Source organism: Castanea sativa, chromosome 11 (genome assembly GCF_040712315.1).
Source record: "Castanea sativa cultivar Marrone di Chiusa Pesio chromosome 11, ASM4071231v1".
In the NCBI taxonomy this organism is placed as follows: domain Eukaryota; kingdom Viridiplantae; phylum Streptophyta; class Magnoliopsida; order Fagales; family Fagaceae; genus Castanea; species Castanea sativa.
Genome location: NC_134023.1, coordinates 27766524 through 27778161, shown reverse-complemented (window position 1 = coordinate 27778161; position 11638 = coordinate 27766524). Strand labels below are relative to the sequence as shown.

At 41.5% G+C, this 11638-nt stretch overlaps 1 protein-coding gene across 1 annotated transcript; it reads left to right on the top strand.

The window, feature by feature from the left end:
- The first annotated feature begins 6804 nt into the window (after positions 1-6804).
- LOC142616310 (uncharacterized) lies at positions 6805-9006 on the top strand. Its single transcript, XM_075789188.1, has 3 exons — positions 6805-7278; positions 7333-7610; positions 8466-9006. Exons 1-3 carry the CDS (start codon positions 6805-6807, stop codon positions 9004-9006), a joined length of 1293 nt encoding a protein of 430 aa, XP_075645303.1.
- Positions 9007-11638: the final 2632 nt, after the last annotated feature.

Here is an 11638-nt window from a genome sequence, read left to right as displayed (position 1 = left end):
GCAATGGTAGTGCCGAAATAGTGGGAGAGAAAAAAAAAAAAAAAAAAAAAAGGGAAATGTGGCAATGGTATTGCAGAAATAGGGGGAGAAAAAAAAAAATGTGGCAATGGTAGTGCCGAAATAGTGGGAGAGAAAAAAAAAAAAAAAAAGGAATTGCCGGAGGGGAAAACAACAAACTCAAGTACGCTGAGTGTTTGATTCTTGTCTTGTCCGTCTGTTTGAAACAAATTCAAGTACCGTTTGATTATTATTCAAAGTACTTAAATTCTAAAACGTACATGAAAGAAAGTTATAGAAGAGAAAAAATGATTGATGTGTACCATAAATAAAAAATAAAATAAAAACTGAGATTTTTGTAGAGATTCTTTGTAGTGACATTGCCGAAATAAAAGGAAAAAAAAAACGTAAACAACATTTTTATTTTTACAATAAATTATAGGTGGTTAGTTGTTGTTGGTTCAAATTTGAACCTAACGCTAAGATACTTTTTTGCCCTAACAATAACAACTAGTAATAACCTGACACTTACTATAACAACATTTTTTTTTTCTCTTCCACTATTTCGGCATTACCATTGCCACATTTCTCTTTTTTTGTTTTTTTTTTCTCTCCCACTATTTCGGCACTACCATTGCCATATATTTTTTTTTTTTCTCTTTCCCCCCTATTTCGGCAATCCCATTGCCATAATTCAATTTTTTTTTTCTTTTCCCTCCATTTTCGGCAATGGGATTGCCGCAAACCTTTTTTATTTTTTACTTTTGAGCACTCACGCATGCGCAGCACTCAGTGAAGCGGGCAGGCTAGGCAGAAGGAATTTCGGTAACACTGTTGCCGAAATTCTCAAAATTTCTCTCTCCTCAGATTGGATTTTCTCTCTCATACTTTTCTTCGAATTTCGGCAACACTGTTGCCGAAATTCACTCTCTCTCCTCATTCCTCTAAATAACTTTGAACAATGACTATAACCCCAAAAAACTTGATTTTTACCAATATTTACCCAAAAGACTCGTTGTGGGGTTGTGGTCAAATTTTATAAAGCTTTTTGATTTTTTTTTTTTCACCATCTTGGAAATGGAATATGAAGCGTTAGATTGGACTGGATTGGATAAGACTAGAAAGTCACCAACATACCCTTACTTCCTAGTCCCTACCCGCCGCTTTCTTTGAAATATGGTATATTGTTCACATTGGGCCCATGAATAGCAACCTTTCTTTTATGATAGAGAAAATCTTCCACTACTGCACCTCACAAACTTTTGCAATAATGCTAGCACTAGAACTTTAGCATCACTCAATATTGTATGATAAAATAAAATAAAAGAAGAACAGCATTTTAGTCCATTAAACTCAAAATTCATTTATATTCAGTTGTGTAAAAATATATGATTATAACTATGTGTATTTACACATATACTGTTTCTTTGTGTTTTTTTTTTTTTTTTTGTAGTTTTTTTTATTATTTCTTTATGTATCTCAAGAATGAATAAAGAGAATAGATGATAATTGTTGTGTGTAAAAAATGAGAAACAATTCAAACATTGATAATTTAATGATATGTAGTGTAAAATCGATAATTTGATATGAGATGTTTTAAAAAATGAGTATGTAAAATAGAAAAAGTAAGTTTTGTGCTAAAATAGACCAAAAATTTTGCATGAGTTGATGCAAATGCTCTTAGCATCATACATTTTCATGCACACTTTATCATAACTATCCAATATGACAAATTGTGAGTGGTAGAAAAAAAAATAGCAAAGCCATGAGATAGTTGTATTATATATAGGTATATACAAGGCAGGTTGTAACATAAGATGTTTGAATATGAAGTTATATCATTTGAATAAGATGATAAGTAAAAGATCATGTTTAAGGATTTCAACTATTTGAAAATCCTGTTCAATAGGTTGAATTGATGGTGGAAGATTTTTGGCCACTTTGGTTTTTTCGATTCCTGTTTGACCGATTAAAAGTATAAGAAATACAGTTTTTGTAGAATTCCTGGTGACTATTCGGAGTAAATCAAACGTTTACAATGCCTTGTGAACATTAAATATCACTTATTTAACTCTCTAAAGGTGTCTTTTGAAGGGACATAACCCATTGGTATAAATAGTGAGAGGATTCTAGCATTTTACCCTCATTTTTAAAAAAATTTGGCAATATGCCCCTGTTTTGAAACTCGATTTCCTCAAAATCAAGTTTCAATGAAGAATTCGATTGGTTTAAAATCGAGTTATGCCCGATCAAACTTTAAAAAAAAATTGCATGGAACTCGAGTTCCATTAAAAACGCCGCTATAGGTGTTACTGAACGTCGCTATAAGTTTTGGGCTGATCAAACTAAAAAAAAAATGCATGAAAACGCCGCTATAGGTGTTACTGAACGCTGCTATAGGTATGGAACTCGAGCTCCATAAACTCGAGTTCCATGCAATTTTTTTTTTTTTAAAGTTTGATTGCCCCATACTCGATTTTCTACCAATCGAGTTCTTCGTTAAAACTCGATTTTAATAAAATCGAGTTTCGAAACAAGGGCATAAACCTAGATAGTTTGAAAACAGTGGCATATTGCCAAATATTTTGAAAAATAAGGGTAAAATGCTAGAATCTCCTAAATAGTGATCCATATTGATTTTTGTATTGCTTTCACTTCACCATCTAATATAAATTCATAAGAACTTTCTTAAGAATACTACTTGAAAGAATTCTAAGATGGGGGTGTAAAACTCATGTTTTATATCATCCAATAAAAGATTGCCACAATAGTTTTTTACTTAAAACCTAATACATCATACCACACATAACAACATCTCAACATCTCAATAAACTCACACTTAAGTTGGATTTTCAAATGGGTATTAGAATTGATTTAGTGTGGTTGTGTCTATTTTTTAATATGTAATACAATGATGTGGCATGTTGGGATTGGAGGGGTAAAACTTAGATTTTACACCACATCCTTATATAATTTAATATCTTGAGGAAATATTCATGTTTGTCAACTCGAATTCAGACACTAGTGGGTTTTTGGTAGCTTTTTTGGTAGAGCCTGGGCTCTTTGGCATGACTTACTTCAAGAAACCAACTAATGGGCTTATGATGGAAGGCTCATTAGAGCATTCTCAATGGAGGTGTTATTTTTAACACCTCAAACTCCAAAAATGATACTTTATCAGTGGTGCTAAATCTAAATTTTTTTGGCAACTAATTATAGTAAATTGCTACTAGTAGAACCTGAAGAGGGTAAAAGTAAAGTGGATGGTCAGAACTTGCAAAACCTACAATTGGACGACAAATTAAGTCATGTGACAACAAACCTCATAAACAGTGGATAGACAGTGTGTTAGGACGGATCACCTCCAGTGTACGGGAGATTCCACGAAGGACGGATCACCTAAAACAAACGAATAGTCCCCTGCATGGACATTGAGGTCGACGGGACCAAGCACACGTGGTGATGACATGGCTTACGTGATTTCCAAGGACATTTCAAATAATAATAACTTGTGAATCACGCTTAACCCTAGTCAATAAAACCCTTATATGAAAAGGGTCCCTAAAATCACGTGCATTTATAAAGATCTTCTCTACAAGGAAATATTCCTCTTCTCCAAGGAACGAAGGTTAGTTCCTCATCACTATAAAAATGCCATAACCTACGAAGAACATGTACGCATAATTTACCCCAGCTCTGGCACTCTAGAGTTGTGACAGTCTCTCTAACTTAACCTTCGGAGGGTATTCGACTGGTACCACACCGATACTCTCTTGAGGTCTTTTTCTTTCTTAGTGTTATGAAGGTGTTGTCACGAGCACGTGAAAACCATGTGGCCTACTGACGATTTTCGGCATCATCAGTTGGCACCGTCTGTGGGAACGTAAGCTCGAGTAGATAAGTCAAGCTACTGTTCCCGGACGAAAAGGTTGCATGGTGCTTACCTGTTCGATGGCAACCAACAACAATGCCCAAGGAGACAAACCACGCACCGCGGTTCTTAAGAAACAGATCCAGACATTGGCAGCGGCAATTGAATGCCTTACCAAGCAAAACCATGACTTGGAGAAGCAACTACACCAAAGGGACGCCGAGCCTTGAGACCAAGAGAAGGAGTAGGAAAGAAACAGCCGCCAGTGGAATGACACCAAGTAGAATCGAGAAGGGCCAGAATGCAGTAATGTTATGAGTAGGCCAACAGCCACGGATGTTGCCCACCAAACCTGGTCGCAGACATGCAAATGATGAGAGAACAGATAGACTTGATGATGCACGCTCTTAAAGGGCGGGTGTCAAGCAATCTCGATGATCTGGTACACAGGACAGATTCGCCTTTCAGCACTTTTTACTTCGTTCCCTCTACCACCAAAGTTTTGTATGCCGAAGATAAAGGCCTACAACGGGTCAAAGGACCCCTGAGACCACCTAGAGACGTTCAAGACCCTCATGCATTTGCTAGGTGTAGCAGACGAAATCATGTGTAGGGCCTTTCCCACCACCTTGAGAGGTCCTGCAAGAGTGTGGTTTAGCAGGCTGACACCAAATTCCATTAGCACTTTCAAGGAGTTAAGTGCTCAGTTCGCCTCGCACTTTATCAGCAGACACAGGTACAAGAAGTCAACCGCATGCCTGATGAACATTAGGCAGCGAGAGGATGAAACGCTAAGATCTTACATCACCCATTTCAATAAGGAAGCACTCTCAATTGATGAGGCCGATGACAAGATACTCATGGCAGCATTTACTAACAGACTACGGAAGGGTAAGTTTTGTTTTCTCTATACAAGAACGATCCAAAAATTATGTCGAATGTGCTTTACAGGGCTACCAAATACATGAACGTCGAGGACGCACTACTTGCGTGGGAAGAAAAGCCTAGAAAGAGAGAAAGACAGGAAGATATGAGATAGGAGAGAGGACGAAAGATCTTAAAGACAGGCGACGGGCGAGAAGATAGACGCTTCAAAACGCTTTCAGCAAGATTTGCCAATTTCACCCCCCCTAAAAATTCTGATCGATTAGGTACTAATGCAGATAAAGGACGAAGGATCGCTAACGTTTCTTGGCAAGTTGAAGGGTGATCCTAACAAGAGGTCTAGCGATAACTACGACCGCTTCCATCGTGACCATGGCCATGATACTTCCAAGTGTTACGATTTGAAGTAGCAGATAGAAGCCCTGATTAGGAAAGGGAAGTTGCAGAGGTTCATAAGCAAAGAAAAGATAAACCCGCCGCAAAAGCAAGGCCCCAAGAGGGAAAGCGAGTGCCCCAAGCCACCCGTTGGGGACATAAGAATGATTGTAGGGGCACATCAGCTCCTTGTTCAACCAAGAGGTCGCGCAAGACGTACCTCAGATTGGTCCAAAATGTCCAGCTAACAGGATTGGTCCCAAGGATGGCGTGCATGGACCACCCGGTGATCGGATTCTCGGAAGAAGACGCTCGACGCCTCCACCACCCACATGACAACAAACTTGTCGTAAGCATACGGATTGGTGACTACAACACTCACAGGGTCTTGATAGATAACGGTAGCTCCGCTGATATACTTTACAACCCAGCGTTTCAACAAATGAGGAGTGGGAGAGAACAGTTGATCCCGACTGATGTGCCACTTGTTGGCTTTGGAGGAACAAGGGTATACCCACTAGGCGCGGTCACCTTATCCGTTACAGTTGGCGATTACCCCCAGCAAATCACCAAGGATGTTACATTCTTGGTAGTAGACTGCTCATCTACTTACAATGCTATTTTGGGCTGCCCTACCCTCAATTCATGGAAGGCCGTGACCTCTACCTACCACCCGATGGTCAAGTTTCCGACCGAATACAGGGTGGGCGAAGTACGTGGTGATCAAATAGCAGGACGCGAGTGCTACATCGCCATGCTCGAAATGGATGACCAATTGCCAACAATGTGTATAGAGGAACGGCGGGCGACAGTGGAACCAAGTGAAGAATCGAAGAGGTACCCTTTGACGACACCAAGCCCGAATGGAAGACAAAAATAGGTACTCTCGCTAGCCTACCGATTCGTCAGGCCTTGAAGTCATTCCTAAGAGATAACCCAGACCTCTTTGCATGGAGCCATGAAGACATGCCAAAAATCGACCCCTCTATCATAGTTCACAAGCTAAACATTTCACCCTCTTTCTCTCCCGTCTGACAAAAAAAGCGAGTGTTCGTCCAAAAAAGGGATAAGGCCATAGCTGAGGAAGTACGCAAGTTGCAGGAAGCAAGGTTCATACGGGAAGTGTACTACCCCGATTGGCTAGCCAACGTAGTAATGGTGAAGAAGGCCAACGGATAGTGGAGGATGTGCGTTGACTTCACAGATTTGAACAAAGCATACCCCAAGGACAGCTACCCGCTACCGAGGATTGATATCTTGGTAGATTCAATGGCAAGACACCAACTGCTAAGCTTCATGGATGCATTTTCAGGGTACAACCTAATAAAGCTGGATGAAGCTGATCAGGAGAAGACCCCTTTCGTCACAAGCCAGGGACTCTTCTGTTATAAGGTGATGCCATTTGGCCTCAAGAACGCAGGCGCAACATATTAGAGGCTTATGAACCGAATGTTTGCACACTAGATTAGGAGGAATGTTGAGGTGTACGTGGATGAAATGCTAATAAAAAGCATACGGGAGGATGACCACCTCGAAGACCTACGGGAAACCTTTGAGACGCTAACATTAAACTGAATCCTAGCATGTGTACGTTTAGAGTGACGACTGGAAAGTTCCTTGGGTTCATGGTGACTCAGAGGGGTATTGAGGTCAATCCAGACAAGGTTTGAGCTATCATGAAATTGGCACTACCAAAAAACATCAAGGAGGTACAGAGTTTAAATGGCAAGATTGCAGCTTTGAATAGGTTTGTTTCAAGAGCAATAGATAAGTGCCTCCCCTTCTTCCGTACATTAAAGAAGGCTTTTGAGTGGACGAGTGAGTGTCAGCAGGCATTTGAGGATCTAAAAGAATACCTCTCTTCCCCACCCTTGCTAAGTCCGCCCAGACCAGGAGAGGAGCTCTTTCTTTATTTGGTCGTTTCCTCAACTGCTGTCAGTACAACATTAGTTAGGGAGGAGGATGGAGCCCAGAAGCCAGTGTACTTCACAAGCCAAGCACTACGAGGGGCAGAAGAAAGGTACCCACCTATGGAAAAGCTCATCTTCGCATTAGTGACTGCAGCGCGCAAGCTCAAACCATACTTCCAGGCCCACATTATAGTCGTCTTGATGGAAAAACCGTTGCGGAGAGCAATGAGCAGTCCAGAGGTAGCTAGACAAATGGCGTTATGGGCAATTGAGCTAAGTGAGTTTGATGTGTAGTATCGACCACGCACAGCCACCAAAGGGCAAGTCGTTGCTGATTTCATTGCTGAATTCGCCCGACCAGATGAACAGGAAGCAGAAGGAAACCCCCGATTGGTGATATACACGGACGGGTCGGCGGTCAAAAATGCAAAAAGAGCTGGTATAGTACTTCTCAGCCCCAAGGGAGACGAGGTTCAGTGCATGATCAGACTCAATTTCCCCATAACAAACAACGAGGCCGAGTATGAAGCTCTAATAGTGGGACTAGATCTCGCACAAGCAGCAGGAGCTATGTATGCAATGATACATTGCAACTCTTAAGTAGTTACCAGTCAGATCACCAGTTGTTATGAGTGCAAAGGAGAACGGATGAAGGAATACCTCGAACAGGTAAATGGCAGGATGTGCAACATGAAAATAGAGTTCGTTTAAATCCCAAGGAAGGAGAACGAACAGGCCGACTGACATACCAAGGTGGCATCGGCTAATAACATGCCTTCCTCAAGCTAGGTACTCCTCTTCGTTCAGAATTCACCTATAATAAACGTAGTCAACATGCAGGAGATAGGAATTGAGGAAAACTGGACAACACCGATCATCTCCTACTTGAAGAATGGATTGTTGCCTGGCAATAAGGGAGCTACAAGGAAGTTGAGGGTATACACTGCACGGTTCATATTGATTAAAGATGTCTTATACAAAAGAGGTTTCTCTCGCCCCTATTTGAGGTGTCTCATCCCCGAAGAAGTGGAATAGGTCATGAAGGAAGTACACGAAGGAGTATGCGGGAATCACTCAGGATTACGATCCTTAGTCCATAAGCTGATTAGGTTCGGGTACTACTGGCCCACTATGCAGAAGGATGCCCAAACATACGTTAGGAAGTGTGATAAATGTCAGAGGTTTGACAACCTCATATGGCAACCGACGGAAGAACTCTCTCCGAAAACAACCCCATGGCAGTTTGCTCAATGGGGTCTTGACATCATGGGCCCGTTCCCTACAGCGATCAGTCAGCTGAAATTTCTACTGGTCGGCATAGACTACTTTACTAAGTGGGTAGAGGCAGAAGTATTGGCCAACATTACAGAGAAAAATGTGCACAGTTTTGTATAGAGAAACATCATTTGTTGCTATGAAATACCTAGGGTCCTGGTCTCGGACAACGAAAAACAATTTGATAACGACGCATTCAAGGACTTTTGCTCACAACTCAAGATCAAGAACCATTATTCATCTCTTGCCCACCCACAGGCCAACGGCCAGGTTGAGGTCTCGAACCGAACCTTGCTGAAAATCATCAAGACTCGGCTCGAGGGGGAAACGGGTATCTGGCCAGAAGAGTTATCCAGTGTACTATGGACTTACAGCACGATGGTGAGGACACCTACAGGAGAGACACCGTTTCAACTTGCGTATGGCAGCGAAGCAATCATTCCAACTGAGGTAGGTCTCACCAGTTACAGGATAGCAAACCACGACATGCAGAACAATAACGAGGCGATGTGCTTGCAACTCAATTTAGTGGATGAAATCAGAGCGACGGCTGAACAGAGGTTGGGGCAGTATCAAAACTTGATGGCCAGGCACTATAACTCTCGAGTTAAACACAAAGACTTCAAGAAAGGAGATCTCATCTTGAGGAATATAACGGATGCCACTAAGGACCAGTCACATAAAATGCAATGACCCAATTGGGAAGGGCCATACAGGATCACGTCGTGGAATAGGAAGGGCACATACTATCTCAAGACGCTGGACGGAAAAAAGCTACAACATCCCTAGAACGCGGAACACCTGAAGAGATATTGCCAGTAGATAGAGGCGCGAACACCAGCACTCCTCATTTCCAGTTTATTTTTTCAACAGATAGTTTTAGTTTTTATTATTCTCTACGATACTTTTAAGGGTATTTTTCCTGTTTTTATGAACAATATTCTACTTGCATATCCATCATAATAAGAGGAGTTTATTCAGAACATATTGAATGTTTATCGCTGAGTTTCATTTACCATGTCCATAATGTGGACGGATCATCCTAGAAAGGATGAGATTCATTTACCAGTCCATAAACTGGACGGATCATCCTAAGAAGGGTGGTTTATTTACTAAGTCCATGATATGGACGGTTCATCCTAAGAAAGGTGAAATTTATTTATTGTCCATAATGTGGACGGATCATCCCAGAAGGGATGAGATTCATTTACCAATCCATAAACTGGACGAATCATCCTAAGAAGGGTGGTTTATTTACTAAGTCCATGATATGGATGGTTCATCCTAAGAAGGGTGAGATTCATTTACCAGTCCATGATATAGATGATTCATCCTAAGAAGGGTGAGATTTATTTACCAGTCCATAAACTGGACGGATCATCCTAAAAGGGTGGTTTATTTACTAAGTCCATGATATGGATGGGTCATTCTAAAAAGCAAGAGATTCCTTCACTAAGTCCATAAAGTTGGACGGATTATCCTAAGAGGATGAGATATATTCACTAAGTCCATAAAGTTGGAAAACTCATCCTAAGAGGATGAGATAAATTCACTAAGTCCATAAACTGGACGGCTCATCCTAAGAAGGATGAAATTTATATGTCGTCCATAAACTGGACGGTTCATTGTATGGAGAATGAATTTGAATAGACGGATCAGTATAAGAAGGGCGAAATTCGTTCAAGTTCATATGAAAAACAAACGAGCCTGCATTATACATATGATAAATGTCTACATAAAAATCCAACCAAAGGCAACAGTTGAATAAAGTTAAATATGTTGTTCTTCCATACATTTTAAAACTTAAAAAAAAAAAAAATAGGGTGTATACTACTCCGGGACTACAATGGTTTTCTCCTTGTCATCAGGTTCCTGAGTTGAAGGTTAATGGGCATCACCCTCGACGGACCCTTTCGCATCAACCTTTTGGGCTTCGCTGTCACTTTGGTCTTCACCAAAAAGCTCGTCCATCCCCTCAGTGTCAACGGGGTGAGCTGGAGTCTAGCCCTCAAGGTCTATGGTGATGTGTGAAAGGTTCAAGTTTGGAAAAGAAGCCTTGACTTAACGGATGCAGTTGTCAAAGCCATCAGCAAAAGAGGTGCCCAGCTCACTTAGAAGGGCGTCAGAATCTCAGTACTCTCTAATAGCATCAGCCTCTACATAACGGAGACTATCTTCTTTGTCCTCCAAGGTTTTTTTCCGCAACTCTACCTGCTTCTCCAATTCACCACGGACCTGTTCGGATAGCTTCAGCTTCTCTTCATGACGGAGCTTCCAAGCCTTCAGTTCCGACAACTATTCCTCCGTTGTACTTTCCTTCACACAGACACGTTTCAACGTCTTCTCGTGGGAAAGGCAACGATCCATCAATCCCTTTGCCATCAGGACCCCTTACACCAAAAACAAATAATAAGTACGAGCTAATGAAAGTACAATGGAACGAGTGATGACAGATACAAACCTGAGTAAGGTTGAACTGTGTTGTCTCCCCCATCACTTCAATAGCGTGATTACCCAAATCCTCGTAGTCCTCATCTTTGATGACGGAGGTGATTTGTTTGAGGGCGTACTAGGAATCCTCTCGAAGCAGGATGGGAGGTTTCTCCTTGATGGGGTCTAGATTAACCATCAGACCCTTACCCTTACCTAACCCAAGCTTAGGGGGCAATTTAAACCTGTCGGATCCTTGACCGGTAGCCAACCCCGTCAACATTTTCTGCTTTTTACTGTGATGGTCAAGTTTTTCCGACAGTGGCATTTTCATGGACGGATGAGCTGAACCAGTCTTGGGGGGAAGACTCCCTTCTTGCTTCTTCTTCGCAGCAGCCTGCTGCTTGATGAACGTCCTTCTCCTGGCTTTTTCCATTTCTACAAAAAGGGAACGGGTAAGAATGTTAATTAAAATACAAACACACAATAGGCAACGGACTTATGTCTGCGAATTCTTGTGTTGTATCGATGGGCAGCGATGGTGGGTTCTGGACCGTCATAGTACCAATGAAGGGTATCCAAGGTGACAAGCTTTATCCAAGTCCTTTCCGACAGCCTAGTGGTCTTAAAAATTTTCTCTAGAAAATCAAACTGCTCGGTGGTAACTTGTGGACGGTCGCGAGCTACAAAAAAGAAGGTTAGAACCACCAACCAAAAATGGAAGGATAAAACCTAATAAGGATGGACACAAACAAAATGGGGGCATTATACCCCATGTCATATCAACGGGCATATACTCATGATCATCTGGACGACCCATCTAGTGTCCCCACGAAGGAAAAAGTAATGACCATTCCAGTTCTTGTTAGAATCCTGGGTCTCGCACAGTAGCCTA